Below are 15,478 nucleotides of genomic sequence, written 5' to 3'. Positions count from 1 at the left end.
CTCACAACTACTTATGAAGAAGGAAACTGAGGCAGAAAAAGAGAGATTAGGCAGCTCTAACTTTTGATGTCTAAATAAGGAACTGCAGGAGATAAGGCTTTTGATACCATCAATGCATACAATGAGGGATGCAATGAGATAGGAGACAGCTTTGGTGTGAAAAACTTATCGCTTGTTCAGAGACACCTAGGAAGCACGTGGCAGGGCATGGGGTGGAAAGCAACTTTCAGGTTCCAGACCTTGTCCCTCGTCATTGTGGCTTCCAACCTAATGAAGGGAAAAGGCAATTTTGATAGTCCCCTGAAGGTGGGCTAGTTTGAGGTGCCATAGTAGACTTGAAAATTATAAGCTTAGTACTTAGAAGGAGCTCCCAAAAGACACTGGGTTTACCCCAAACATTAATTTAGAGGGGAGTGAAGTGAAGAGTAAGGAAAAATTAGAGAACACTAAAAGATGTAGACTGGTGCAATGCTATCAGAAAAACACCGCACTGAAGAAACTCTGGAAGAAGGTCTTTCAGCAAGAGAGGGGTATGCAGTGCCAAAGGCACCGGGGGAACCAAGGCTTGGAAGCGAGACCGAAGTGTCTGCTTTGACAACAGAAAGAGCAATATTAGAATGGAGCAAGACCAAAGGGAAACTGGAGACAAGGAAGACAACTTGGAATGGGCTGAGAACTTGGAGATGACAGGGCAAGAGGGAGCAGAGAGACAATTATACACAGCCACATGGCTTCTAGTGACTCTCTGATTTGGCAAATACAGGAGAAGTTAGTCTAGAGCACCCAGAGGAACCTTCTGATAGTAATTGGAATAGTTGGCATGTAATGTATTTATAAATTTTTAAAAGCCAATTCAAGGGAGAGGCCAAGCCTATAAAACTGCATGAGCTAGTGAGATTTTATCTTCTGTAATGATGGGTGTATCCTGGGGAAGTGGCATTCTGCTCACATGGGATATACTCTGTTGTCTGCAGTTCTGCAGGGAAGATAATTCTCTCAATGGCTCCATCATCTTCCGATTTATCCAGCCAACGGCCACAAGGGAACTTGAGGCACTGTCCCAGTGACGGGGCATCAATCTCCACCCATTCCAGAAACCAGCCAGTTGAATTTCCTGTGTTTGGAGAGATAACAGTGAATAACCCACAAAGCCTTTACAGACAACAGCAAATGAATCATTGCATTTCAGATCTCTGAGAAATAAATCATCCTCTCTTTTGCCAATGGAAAAATAGAATAGATACCATAAAGATCATTGTAAGCGATTGTCCAGGTTTGAGCTAATGTGCTTTACATTTCTATATGCATCAGGTTAAAGAGGTGCACATGGAAGTGCTAATTACTCCATCACTTGGATTAATTTGCCTTTGTAATAAGATAGAGGAGTTATCAACAAACATGTCCCTTGGTGCCCCATAGGGAAGGAATCCACATGTCCTTCCACTGCTTCCCTTGTTTGTAGTAGAGACACAGCCACATCTAAAAAGCAGCCAAGATTGATGATCAAAACAATAAAAATATTGATAAAGAAACGAGATGAGTCTATAGGTCCCATGTGTGACAAGAAAAAATATGAGGTTTGGTGATGTATGAGAAATCTCTCTAAAGATGTATCCACAGAGCTAAAGAGCCTTTTACAGAGAGAGGTTGCAAAGCTACCTGCAAGTAGCCACCACTATGCTCTTGTTGCCATGGCCATGGGAACGATATTAGCAGTAAAGATAGTAGCAGCAACAGCCAAAGTGACAGCAAGGATCTGTCACCGAAAAGGTAAATTACGTTTGGGATCTTGGAGGCAGGTTATTTTATACAACGATGTGCCTAATGCACTAGAAATACTACGTTACAAAGCAGATTCTCTTACCTTTATTGTCATGGCCTATCTTGATTTTTTTCAGGTCTCCAATGTCCACAGACTCCACTGTAAACTCATCTACCTTCCCACGCTCAAATTTGTTCTTGTTAATCTTTGAGGCCTTTAGGCTGACTATCCCTGTTGTGGCGATGCAAAAGGACATTGTTCAGCATGTGAAACAAATCCTCTGGGAATGTCAACAGTGGAGCGAGGGAAGTGGCTAAAACGTAAAAACTGGCTTTTCGTCTCAAGATCTGAGCTTTGTCCCTCTCTCTGAACCCAAATCTGTATCAACACCCAAAATATACAGAATTCCTTTCTTGAATGATCCTCTGGCAGTGCCACAGGGACGATGCTGTTGTGCTGTGTTCAGAGCTAAAGAAATTGGTCCTACCCATCAGTTCCCTGTCACTCTCATAGGCATCCAAGTCACTGCACACACAGCTCGGCCGCTTCCAAGAGGATTTGCTCATCAGCTGATTAAATACTTCTGGGCCACTCAAAGAGGCAGAGGAGAGCTGGATTTCAGGGGCATGCTGATTCATTGCTGAGGAAAGCAAATCATTCACTGCATTCACTACTCAGTAATGTAGTCCCAGTCAACTGTGCTGTTTCTATAATTGAAATTAAAGCCTTTAGATCGGCAGCTGGTGCAAATCAGCATCGTAAAGTTCGACAGTGATTTACAGCAGCTGGTGGTATGCTCCCAGTTATCACGATGTATGCAGAGACAGCAAGAACATGAAGTTGTACTAAAAAGGAGTGAGGAATGGGTATTGAGGAAACAAAAGGAAACCATGACCTGTCTTTTCAGGTATCCAGCAGCAAGGTGCTATCCTGTTCCATCACGTGAAGCCATACCTGTGTCGTCTTTACTTCCATAGAGAGTGATGAAGACATTGGCATCTGTCCCAGCGTTCTTCTTGTCCCCGGTTTTCACTTTCACCGTGTATGTTGTTGATTTAGCTGTCAGATAAAATATCTTAATTTAGGAGTGTGAAATCTGAGCAGGAATTAACTCTACTTCTCATTGCATATGTGTGTTGGTTTGGGTTTTAATTTGACCCATTACAGCCATGTTGTAATCCCCAATTCCTGTTGCATGCTGTGGTAGCTCCTGGGGTGAGCTGGGCTATCTGGTTGCAGAGTCTTCTACTGCTCCAGTCATTCAGTACATTGTCTGCATATCTACAGATAGGAAATGTGCTCCAGCATTCCCATTTGCTTCCTGGGAATCCTTAAGGCACTTCAAATCTGCCTCTGCCTACAATGCTATTTCATTAAAAAAAAACCCACAACATCCCCTCCCCGCTTTATTCTAATAGCACCACATAATATATGTGCCTATAACACATACCAGAAAGTATGTGCACATTGATATATATGGTTCATATTCATCAACACACCCTTCACAATAACATCATTAGGGAGGTTTCTATCTCACCATCATCTAGCAAGCGCAGGAAACTCATAAAAATTGTGGAAAAGTCTAATATAGTCTTCACTGCGCCACAAAAACATACTCAAGATTTCCAGACCAGCACCTTTCTTCCATAGTTAGACACATGTTTCCAAGATGCTGCTCAGCCAGAAGGCCCTCCTGAACCAAAGGGCTATCCAATTTGTGGAAATTTGTTGGCTATCCAATTTGTGGAAATTATTCATATATTCAGAAGCATCTGAGGCAGGGAATTTAAGACCTTTCACTTGCAGTGAAGCCAGTGGAAGTGCTGGGCACTCAGCACCTTTCAGCATCAGACCCAGGAGTGTGTTATTGCGATGTGGTTACCGTGCAAAATCATATACAAGAGAGACAAAGTTGTTTTGGAGGACAACGGACACAAGCAGCAAGATGGAAACAAACTTAGGTCCCTTCCTTTTCTCTGGTCATGTTTGCTCTCTGCTCGGTTTCACGCTGGAATGTGTAACCATTCCAGTACATGATGTGAAATGTCTGGGATTTGTGCCTTAGATATTACCAACGAATGTGTGTTTGAGTTGAGAGATGATGACCAAACATGTTATCCATCTTCCTGGCTTTCTCACTTTGGGTCCAATCTTGCAAGATGATTAAATCACCTAAAAATGAGGAGTGTCCACTCCTCGCTGGATGACACGCACTTCACACTTCATTCGCACCTGAAAGCTTCATGCTCAGGGCAGAATTACTCACAGCCCAGTGAACGCTAACTGCTAGTGCCCTCAGCAGTGCTAATAACTTGGTTCCTTTTCAACCCCACAGTGGAAGAAATACAAGGCTAACATAAACCTTTCTGTTCCAGGCCCAGCGTTGCAAGAGACTGGCCATCATTTTCCGAATCTTTCTTTACAAATGCTTCATCCACTGGGACCAGCTCCCTGACAATCTGACCGTCATCTTCCTCAACTGCTAACCACCGCTGGCATGGAAAATAATACCTACAAGAATGACAGCAGCACCCAGCACTTACACAGGACTTCACAGGCTTTAATAACATAAACAAGCACAGATCAGAGGTTACTTTAAAAAACAAGATTACTCAAAGCTGAACAATATATCTCTTTTCATCCTTGAAGTTCTGGTATTTCTTGTGGGAATTAAATCCATAAACAGGTTAGTGAGCACTTACTGAAAAGTGCTGTTTCTGAGCTGTCAGCCCCATATGATTGATTCCTTTTAGTTTTCACTCCCAAAAAAAGTTAAACAACTCAAGGGAACCTCCAGTCTCCCAGGCATTTTATGTTTATGAAGAGTAGATCCATCTTAAGTCCTTATGAGCAGTCCCACCCACCAAAGCATTGTGCAACTTTTAAGCATGTGACTTCAAGCATGTTCCAGCTCAAAGGCAAGCCTGTATTTCAGGTTTCTAACAGCCTAGGCTCTGCTCCTCCACCTGTCTGTGAAAATCATGGGAGTTTGCTTAGATCAGGACTTGCTTTTGGCCCAGATCTTTGCATTAGGTACAAAAGACAAACAAAATGTGAGGTCAGGGACTTCCAGAGCAGAGCCTTGAAAGGAAACACAAGTGCAGGCTCTGCAAGGGGACCTCTTCAGGAGGGAGAGTCCCTCCTAGGAGAAACAGAGAAAAGCTGAGGTTTCCTTCCAAACACTGCTGGTTCCCAAACTGCAGAGAAGCTGGGGCAGCAAAACCCCACAACAGAGGTACCCCAGAATGACCCCACACTCAGTATTACAGCACAACCATCACAAGGCTCCCAAAGGATGCCTGTGAGTTGGTGGGGAGCTACGACGATGCCCTTCTGCATCTCCTCTGCCTTCCTGCGGTTCTGCGGGCTCCTGAGGATGTGCCCCCTTTTCTGACCATACAAAAAGGGTGCGACAGGCTGCTCACGTGGTGCTCTCCTTGAGGTCAACAATCTCTACCCTCTCCAGGAACCAGCTTGGGCTAGCACCAGAGTTATCGTGGCGGATCCGCAGCTTCTTCAGCTCACCCAGGTCAATGGCTTTGATGGTGAACACATCCACCTGCACAGGAGGCAAGAGGCAAATGACCATGTTTCCCAGAAAAGGGGGAAAGAAAGGCAGTAAATGGCCAAAGGAAATCTTTTTTCCCATTAAAACAAAAGGTGTTTTAAGTCCCCCTTGTATTCTTTGGGTGGATGTACTAAAATAACTACTGAGCTGTGAGCTCTGCCATTAACACTCAAGCTTGGCTCCTACAAGGCAGTTAACAGCCCTGGAGCTGCACAACCCTTCTTAACTTCACCCCCATTTCAGCTTCCTCTGTTTAACTCATCTTTCCTAAATCTCATTCCTTTCAGGTTTAGTATTTTCCGCCAGATTGAATCTGGAACTGGACACAAACGTATGGACTCCACGGAAACTCTCCTGTGCACCTCCATGTGCTTTATTTCAAGGCACAGAATTTCTTCCTTTTGTCATTTACTGCAGCCAAGAGGTTCGTTTATTAGCTGTATTAGTGTGACAGGATGGTCCTTGTTATCATAATACTTTAAATATCTTAATGTGATTAACTTGTTGGTAGACTCTGTGTTTCTACTCCCAAGAGCAGAGAAAGTTACATTTGCAGCTTGGAGCTCTTCCCACTCGATGAGGAACCATGTGCAGGTTGCAGTTTCACTGGTGCCAAGCTCATAAATCACAGCTAACTGCTTATTTAACAACCTTAGGCTCTTTTTTGTGATTGCAAGTTTTCCACAGCTGCTTATTGTTCCCATAATTTTTCGTTATTCAAAATTATTCCTTGAACAATTCCTGGCTATAATAGTAGCTTGTTAATTGTTCATAAACATTTTTATGGCAAATATTCAATCTACAAGAGAGGTTGTTTAATTGGATTGGATTAAAATGTAATTATAGCACACCATGTAATATTGCTTTTATTCCCTGACTGGTTGAGTAGAACATTTAGAATCATATTTGCAATCTAAATACTGACATACTTGAGCTGCCTCACAAACACTCTCCAATATTAATTTAAAGTTTGTGGTTTTCAAGTATTCCTGGCAGGAAACATTATTACCAGAATGCTTACAGGAAGCAGATGCTAAAGGTGGCTCCGATGTAGAATTGGTGTTCAGCTTACTATTCAAATGAATTTCCCCTGGAAAATGTTGTGAGGCATTTTGTTTTAAATAATATATTTAAGAAATAAAACACATCTGAGCTTTAAGCTGAAAGAAGGAGCCAAGCCTTGCAGAGAAGAGACTGTAATGAATGGCCAGCATAACTAAGAGAGCTCTGCCAACCTTCTGCTCGCTTGAGTAGGTTGAGTTCATGCATTACCTGGCCCTTTTCAAACTTGTTGAGGTTATTCGACCTTTTCAGCTGGCGCTCACCCGTGTCTCCTCTTCTGACACCATAGATGCTCAAGAAGACATTAGCATCCGTCCCAGCCCCCCACACATTCCCAGTGAGAACATGGACTTCGTATGTATTCTCTGCAAGTAAAATTGAAAAAGCAGATCAGGAGGAACCCAGAAATAGCCATATTTCATCAGATCCGTGGCTCACCATGCAAGCATGTAGCCCAAAAATGCCAGCACAGTCACTTTTAAGAAAGATTTTGTCTGGAGTTTGTTTGCATCTATCTTAGAACAAGAGCAGTTCCATCTTTCTCCAGCCTTTGTCATTAACCATATAAATAGTTACAGCTTGCTAAACTCCCAGCTACGGTGGTAACTTGTAAGACTCATGTCCCAAGTACCCCAGACAAGCCTTGGAGAATCCTATAGAAGTCCTTTAGGATACCAAACCAAACCACATCAACCAAACCAACAGTGTAAGCTACACTGCAAGCCTGGGGCAATGGGATGACTGGGGGGCTATAAATGGTCCTGCAAAGCACCAGAGCATGGTTATCGCCCTTCATGCAACCGCTGTATCCACATACACATGCACTTTCCCTCTGGTATTTACCCTCCAGGGCAGATTCTTCATCAGGCACCAGCTCCACCACAAGCTCCTTATCTCCTTCGTCTTTAGCCAACCAGCGGTGTGCCACAAATGTATAGACTTCCATTACTTCTTCCACCGTGGTCTCCTCTTCTTCCTCCTCATCAGACTTCTTTTTCTTCTTCTTCTTTTTATCAGATTCCTTCATCTTCGTGGCAAGCCGCTTCAGCGTGACACTTTCCAGGAACCAGCCATCCCCAATGCCTTTCCCATCGTGGCCTATCCGGATCTTATAAATCTTGCCAACATCTGCAGCCTCTCTCTGCCACCAAGGGAAAGTCAGCACCCAGGAGGATGTAAGACATCTTAACTTCATAAAGTGCATTCTTAAAAATGAGGAGCATCGCCTCTATCACCCAAAACATCTAAGCAAGGATAAAATTGATTTTTTTATCCAAGTTTACCTTTACTTTTTATTCTTTCACACCTTCCATCACCAAATCTCATCTGCACAGACTGAGCTGAAGATATTCAGCGCAACCATGGTGAGGATAGGAGCTGAATTCATATTTACTAGGCTCCCTGCTTCTCCATTGCTCTCCTCACCAATATCATCTCTATGTTGGCATTACAGGTGAATATGCCAAAATAACATATTAGTTTTTTACAGATTCTTAGTGCCTGAGGTTTTTTTTAAATGAATAATAAGATACATCTAATACTTAGTACAAGACATGAACCAAGAAAGAAGTGATAATAATGCAGCAAAAAGGCAGTAAACCTGGACTCATATAACCCGATCTCTGACAAGGACCATGGGCTTGGATTGCCCTTCTCCTTCCTTCTCATCTGGAAAATTAGAAAAGTATTTTCTCACTTTGCTAGTGTGCAGAGAGGATACAATCATTAGTGATTACAATGCATCAGTGGCAGAAGGCCGTATTAGTAAGAAGATTTCCATCTCTCTAGTCGATACAGCAGATAATACAAAGCCTTGTCGGTTTAGATTATTTGGCCGGATTACTACTTAATGAAGTTGGATAGAAGGTTTTACTCCATGCAATCCTTCAATAACCAATGACTTGTTTCTGATGATTGCTTATGCTGTTAGGCAGTGTTTATGTTATAAAACTTGCAAACATTTGCTTCAGGCTGGAATCTGGCAACTTAGCGTATAAGGTTTCAGTCTAGAAACATTTTTTTCTATAGTAGATTAAAACAAAATCAATTGCACACAAGATGCTTATCAGAAAACTAAAATTGATCCAGCTGTCCTGGCATAAAGAATGTGTCTTTCCTTACATCGCTTTATCCTTAGACTTGCTATAATCATCCTGCATGCCCTGTCTATAACTGATGGCATTTCCTATTAGCATGTAGCTCACAGAATCTTATTCTTGCCCATATCTTTCTGTAAATATTCATATCATGGAAAAGATAAAGGATCTGTCTATTAATGCTTCAGAGCTTCTGCCTTGTGTGCTTATAAAAAAAATCACAGAAAATGGGCAGAACTTTAAAGTCTGGCAATAAACATCTGAGAGAGGATATAAGCATGGTTATGTAAACAGAACACTGTACGTATGGCTTTATTATAAATCTGACATTGGCTGATAGCTTTTACTCATAAATTTTGGAAAGCTTATTTCCTTTAAAATCAGTGAAACCTAATCTTAAACTTATAGTCTTAAAAAAGCAAGCATTTATAAGGTGCTAGTCATCTTAAATCCCAAAGAACTCATTAAAAATGGATAAACATCACTAGCTCCATTTTATAAAGCAAGAAACTGAGCCAGGAGGAGGTGAACCGATCTCAAAAATACACATTACAAAACTGTGGTAAAGCTGTGGATAAAGGCACCTCCATTTGGCCAGTGACAACGGGAAGGATACCCCAGCCTTGACGATTCAGAGGAGTTGCCATGACTAGCTCCAAGTAGGTGGTTAACCGTGATGAGATGGATCTTGCATCTGTGGGACTGCAAATTCACTAGGAGATCTAGGCACCACCATGCTGAGCCTTGTGCTGTGAGCACATGAGACAGATGTGCCTTAAATCCTGCGTCCATCTGGACTCTGTGCTTTACTGTCCAGTTGCTGGTGTCTCCTGAGGTTACTCCGATACAGAAGGATGTGGCTCTGGCATGCCCTGCCAGCACATCTTGTCCTTGCTCTAACCCCACACCAAGGCGAGAACTTAGACCATTCCTTTCCCCTAGACCTCGGTTTCTCTGGACAGAAAACCCAAGCAAGCAAGCCAGAAAAGGATGGTGGTCCAGCGTAGCCAGCCCCCACTCAGGACACGATGCCCAACCACGCTGCTCAACCTTGTCGGCCCAGGACCTCTTGCTGGATTAGCCAGGTCCTGGCTATAGACACCTGAGTTACGTCCGAGGCTTTTCACCCCTGCAAATACTCTGCTTGTGATGCTTAGAAAGAGGGGTGGACGCTGTGGTATAAAGCTAAAAGATACTAGATAAAGAAAAGGGACAATAACATGTGGTTGGGCCCAAAATAGAAGTTTAAGGTCTTTTGAGATCTAACCTGAGTACCCCCTTTTGAAAGTAAGGGTAAACAAATGCTGCTATTAAACCATATTCTTCCACGACACCTTTGCTACCAGTTCCTCAGAAGATGAAAGTTGCTCCATGAAACACAAAACTTCTCAAAAGAAACACAAAACCTCCCAAAAATATGGACTGAGGACAGCAGATACCAACAGACCTGGCAATTTTGTTAAAAAGTCAATTGTGTTGTACGACTGGGCCAATTATTCTGTTGATGTCTCAGTTTTGGCTGATCACTTTTTTCCCCTCATAGAAGCGGCAACAACTGCCTTCATCATACCTTGAAGATATCTGTGGCTCCCCGTTCAAAGTTGTTTGATCTGTTTTCTAAGATGATCAATTCAGTTTTGCCAGTCTCGCCGTAAATCTGCATGAAGACTTTGGCATTGGTGCCTGCGGCCCGCACGTCTCCGGTAACTACAGACACCTCATAGTTTATCACTAGTCCAAAAATAAAGCAATTAAATCAGCAGAGAAGCTCAGATAGCAACATTCCCAAGGGCTTAGGCTCAAAATTAAATTACCTTGTCTTAACAAATGACCATGCAGCCGACCATTTGCTCTTATCCAAACCAAATGTGAGATAACACAACTCTTCACTGAGGACTAACCTAATAGTTTTCCTTTTACAAGTATTAAGCCAGTGTCAGAGGGGTGCAAAATAGAGCCTTAAAAGGGAATTTCACTTCAGTATTAACTACAGAGTGGTTAAATGATCTCCTTAATATAATACAAGGAAGGGAGTTACACAAAGCAGTGATAAAACACAGCATCCTTTCTCAGGATCCCAAGGCAAATTTTAACCATGACCTTAAAAGAAAATGCATCTACTGATAAAAGTCAAATAGCCAGTAGGGATTTGGTCCTTATTTATCAAACAGCTTCTCTCTTCCAGGCAATGGGGTAATACAGGCAGGATGGGGCATGTGCTGGTGCAGGACCGGGGCAGCAAGGCAGGTAAATGTGAAAAAAGGAGAACCCACAGATATTGTAATGAAAAAGCACAACACCTTGTGCTGTGTTACGCTGCCCAGGCAGCAAATTTTTCATATGATTTCAGGAAATGGAGATGGAAAACTCTGTTTTGTTTTCCCAACTGTTTTAGAAAACAAAACAAGAGCAGAACAATGCACCTTCCTCACCAACATAAGCTCTTTGGGACAGGGGCTTTTTGGTTTTGGTATCTAACCCGGTCCTTAAAAATGCTAGCAATACAAATTTAGTCCTAGCTATTAAAAAGGACACTTTTCTCAATGTGTTTTATCTCACATTTCTCAATAGGCACAATCTCACTTGGGTAGACCTCCACCTCCACCCTGCCATCAGCCTCATCTTTGTCGAGCCATCGGTTGCAGGGGAACATGTACTGCCTTCCCTGGACTGGAACCGTGATCTGGACACTGGCCAGGAACCAGCCAGACCGGAGACCCACGTTATCGTGTCCAATCAGTATTCGGCTGATCTTTAAAAAAGCACACAAAAACCAAGAGGGCAGAAAAAAACCCCAACACAACAGAATTTACTTAATATATAAAAATCTCCTTCCCCTGGCACCCTGTTCTTCCACTGTATTCATGTAAATAATTTTTATATGTATTTAAATATAAACTTCAAACACTCTTCACATTCCAGCATGTACCCTAGACTGCCGATATAATAGTCTGTACAAAATGTATTTCTTAATATCGAATGTAAAGGTCAGAGATTGTTACACCACATTCAATCCTGAGTATTATATTGATTCTGAACTCAGACACTTGCACGAAGTACAGAGCCACCTGCAATTAATTCTTACCTTCCCAATATCCATCGTATCTAGAGTAAACTCATCCACTCGACCACGTTCAAAATAATTGCCTAGATCGTTATCAGAGACTAAGAGAGGCTCTTTGCTGGAGTCTGCTTTTTCACCATAGAGTTTGATGAAAACTTTGGAGTCTGAGCTGGCACCGGGGATATCTCCCGTCTTCACGCTGATGTGATAACTGACATCTAAAGTGAGATCAATGTAGAAAACACAGACACATGAGTGGCATTTCCAGTCCTCAGCCAGGCAACTGGCTTCAAACAGATATGGGGGAGGAGGGCTTCAGCTACAGACACAGAAAGGACTTTGCTCCTCCATTCCTGCATCCAGCATCTTAGGGCCACACTGGATAAGCTGTCACACCTTGGAGTTATTCACCAAAACATAAGAGATGCAACAGTTACACTAAAAAGCAGAAAATATTCTGTACTCCTCCCTCTCACTGTTAGATGATTACCAAGCCATAAAAATGAGCTTAGGCAAGGGAGGTGATTTCATTTCTTTTATACTTACAACTTAATTCAATAGCTTTGACTTTTTTCCTACAACAAAACAAAAAGCATCTCAATCTAAGCACTGTAAGTACTGTTTTCTATAGAAAATTGTAGTAGTGGAGCCCTGGTTCTCCAGAAAAGGACAATGTAATCTTTTTGGCGATTTTCTTCTGGGAATACAATGTTATTTAATGGAATTTACTCCACTAAAGCAGTGGCAATTCAAGATTCTTCAGAGAAAGCTATACAAGAAAGCAATTCTTAAATTGTAATGTTAAAAAAAAAAGTTTCTTTCTACATATATAAAGTTGCAATTATTCTCTTTTAGGCAGATTAATCCCATTCCTAAACTAGGATTTAAGGGTCAGAGGCATTTCCCCCCCCCCCCCGCCGAGTGACCTACTGCAGCTTCTTGCATAAGAATGGAAAAAAAAGCCCAGTAGATTTACTGTGAACTGACATGAATTATTAAGTAGAATAAAGCAAGTAAATACATGCATACACAGCTCAAACCCAGACCTTCTTTTTTCCAAGCTAAACTCACTTTTTAGCATTGGTGACTCCCCAGCGGGCACTAATTCTCGGACAATCTGACCATCATCTTCATTTTTGTCAAGCCATCTGGTTTACAAACAGAAGTAAGTTATCTTTGAATAATTAGAGCTTTCAAAATCTAGTCTGGCTCCACACATAGTAAAAATCCACACCACAGTCAAAAAGATATTTTTACAAGGCTCTGTATCTCTGTTATCTTTGCAGGAGCTTGACCAGACCCTACGGCAGTCACACTGTAAACCTCCATTTTTCCAAGAAGAGTGATCATGACAGCCCTGCTCGCAGTAGATAAGCATCTGCTGTGATGTCCATCTGTCTGGAAAGCACAAACTCCGTGGCCACAAGTTATTCCTGTAAATGGGCAGTCTCAGCCTCTTGAAAGCATCGACCTTCATTGACCAGAACTACTTGCAGGCTTTATTACTATCCGCCTTGATTACAACCTTTATAGCATCTAAGTTACTAAACCCCCCTTTTTTTTAGTGTTTGCTTACTCTAGTTTATCGTCACTTTTCCTTTCCTTACAGATCAGTATATAACCTTTTTTTCTCCATCATGAAGAGGATGAATTATGTTGTTCCCATTTTCAGGGCCGAGTATGTGCAGGCAGCTGGCACCAGCAAAAGGAAGGATTTCCTTTGTTTCTCAACATTAATCTAACGATCCAACTACACTAATTAAGAAGAAGAGCTGGGCACAAAGCAAAATGTAGCATGATCTCAAGGGAAAAAAATCTGAAAGGAAAATGGAGGGGAACCAACTGCTAGTCTGGTAACCTTCACAGCTGCTCCTTCAGCCTCAGGGATGAAGGAATTACAACCCCAACCCCATCATACGCCATAAAGCAACCATTGTACGACAACTGCAAGGGCCCTGGCAGAGATTTCTCACTTTCCACTTCAAACCCAGACTGCTGCAGCACTCGGGATATTCCTGTAAGCATCTGCTTGGGGTCAGGTTTCCCACAGCGGTGCACCGGGGCCGTTTCAGTCCCCGAACAAAGCATCGTGAGAGCAGGCACAATTCCCAGAAAGCCCATCATTCCCAGGTACGCAGCTATCTGCAGCAACATCTTTTGCAGTTAAAAATACTGCTTAAACCCAGCGGGGGGTGAACAAAGGAGAAGGGAGCAAGCTCTGGCAGGTCACGCAGGGTATTTAACTTGCTATAATTATTCCCAGAACTCGAAAAACAAATCCCCAGAAACTGTTTCTTTTTGAAGGCAGCCACACAGCTATGTGAATGACACCAGACCACAGAAGAACTGCTTCTGCACGAACACATGCAGCACAGATGTACTGCAAGCTTCCCGCAACGTCCCCGTGCCACGCGCCTTCTCCTTGGCTGACCCTCACGCCAAAAAGGAAGGGAGCTCAATTCCCATTTAAATTTCCACCTCTGATTTTGCTGATGAGCCAGCACACGTGGAAACCAGCAAACGACCCTTATAACAGGGGTTTGGGGACATGAACAAACGTCCACTGGGAGCTGGATCAAACCAATGGTATCTCGCTGGTAGTAAGTGCAGCTTACAGTCGTGACCAGGCAGACTTGCCATGGTGGCCAAGAAGTAGCTAAGTATTTTGGAAAACCAAGGATGATAGGTCTCCGTTTCGTCCATCTGAAGGAAGGTTATCTTTTTTAATCTCCTCTCCCTTCCCATGCACAAGAAAACAATGAACACAAAGAAACCATGCAGAAAACCGGCACTGGGAGAGAAATCCAAGCGTGAGCTAGAGCTGGCCGGTCCCAGAAGCACTAACACCAAAGTCCCCATGCAGAAGAGGTGCATACAGCCCAACCACAAAGACAACACACGTCCACTCCCAGGTCCCCTCTAAGCTTTGGTGGGTTGCCGGGTATGCAGTCTACCCCGTATTCTTCCCTTTCACTCTGTAAAGCAGGTGGCCATGTGCAGGTGGCTTAAAAAGGGCTAAAAACTAAGGGGGTCAGCATGAAGGCGATGAACACATGAACGTGTGATGGTCACATGAACACCATGTGAGGGCATCGGGTGCAGTGTTATGCCTCAGTGGAGGCTGAGAGGTATAGTGGGGACAGATGAGCAGAAAAATCTGTGGAGAAGACCATGAAATTGATGTCAAGAACTGAGCAAGGGTGGAGTGCAAGGAGGACAGAAGAGGAGCATGCCAAGACATCACATTGTCTTAAGAAAGGAAGCCTTTATTGATGTTTTGGGGTTGGGGGATTTTTTTTACCTGTTAGAACTGGTCCTTAGTACCTTTGTATCATGTAGTTCTTGATGCTGGCTCAGGATTCACGTCCTTGGACAGGTATCCAATGGCTAGGGGATCACATCATCCCAAAAGTCAAGGTGCTTCTGTGTACATGGATGTTAACTGGCAGGACCTACAAAATTCGAGCCTGAACTCCACCACCCCATGACCGCTGAATTAAGCATGGCCTTCAGGAAGGCAGAAGCTCACAACATAGACACGCTTCTGCTCTCCTGCTGCTGGTTTTTGTGTCCTGCAAGCTGCTGTTTCTGTTGCCGGCGTACATGCTGTTGTTTTCTGTCACCTTCACCATTGCTGATGTTTTAGGGAAGTGTGGGATGAATCTGGGTGAAACGCTTCTGCGCCAAGGTGGCAGGATGAAAATACATCCCACAAGAAACAGATCTCTGTGTGCAGCACGGCAAATGCTAACTGCTTCGGCAGTGAAGACAGAGGAGAAAAATGAATCAAAAAAGGGGATGAAACCCTTTTCCCAAAGGGAAAAACCTCCTAGATAAAGAAATTCCCTCTACCAATGTTGGTAGCTACTGATGGCAAGAGGAAGAGTATGTCTTGGACTGGAGGAGGAAAAGGGAGGTTTATCAAC

At 43.0% G+C, this 15,478-nt stretch overlaps 1 protein-coding gene across 2 annotated transcripts in view; it reads right to left on the bottom strand.

The window, feature by feature from the left end:
* The window catches only part of LOXHD1 (lipoxygenase homology PLAT domains 1), a 143,609-nt gene that overhangs the window by 64,602 nt on the left and 63,529 nt on the right, over nucleotides 1-15,478 (bottom strand). Inside the window, exons 15-25 of one of the 2 annotated variants that reach the window (XM_009923972.2) lie at nucleotides 12,624-12,700; nucleotides 11,574-11,770; nucleotides 11,048-11,240; nucleotides 10,059-10,219; nucleotides 7,236-7,533; nucleotides 6,603-6,757; nucleotides 5,188-5,321; nucleotides 4,125-4,273; nucleotides 2,717-2,821; nucleotides 1,865-1,993; nucleotides 950-1,114 (exon numbers count right to left, since the gene is read on the bottom strand). In XM_009923972.2, coding sequence (XP_009922274.2) covers nucleotides 950-1,114; nucleotides 1,865-1,993; nucleotides 2,717-2,821; nucleotides 4,125-4,273; nucleotides 5,188-5,321; nucleotides 6,603-6,757; nucleotides 7,236-7,533; nucleotides 10,059-10,219; nucleotides 11,048-11,240; nucleotides 11,574-11,770; nucleotides 12,624-12,700 — 1,763 coding nt within the window. Of the gene's footprint in view, nucleotides 1-949; nucleotides 1,115-1,864; nucleotides 1,994-2,716; nucleotides 2,822-4,124; nucleotides 4,274-5,187; nucleotides 5,322-6,602; nucleotides 6,758-7,235; nucleotides 7,534-10,058; nucleotides 10,220-11,047; nucleotides 11,543-11,573; nucleotides 11,771-12,623; nucleotides 12,701-15,478 lie in introns of those variants that run through there. The other variant, XM_069774821.1, reaches the window with a different exon arrangement.

Source organism: Haliaeetus albicilla, chromosome W (genome assembly GCF_947461875.1).
Source record: "Haliaeetus albicilla chromosome W, bHalAlb1.1, whole genome shotgun sequence".
NCBI classification, from domain to species: Eukaryota; Metazoa; Chordata; class Aves; order Accipitriformes; family Accipitridae; genus Haliaeetus; species Haliaeetus albicilla.
The sequence above is the reverse complement of the archived record's forward strand: the minus strand, read 5'-3'. Positions and strand labels throughout refer to the sequence as shown.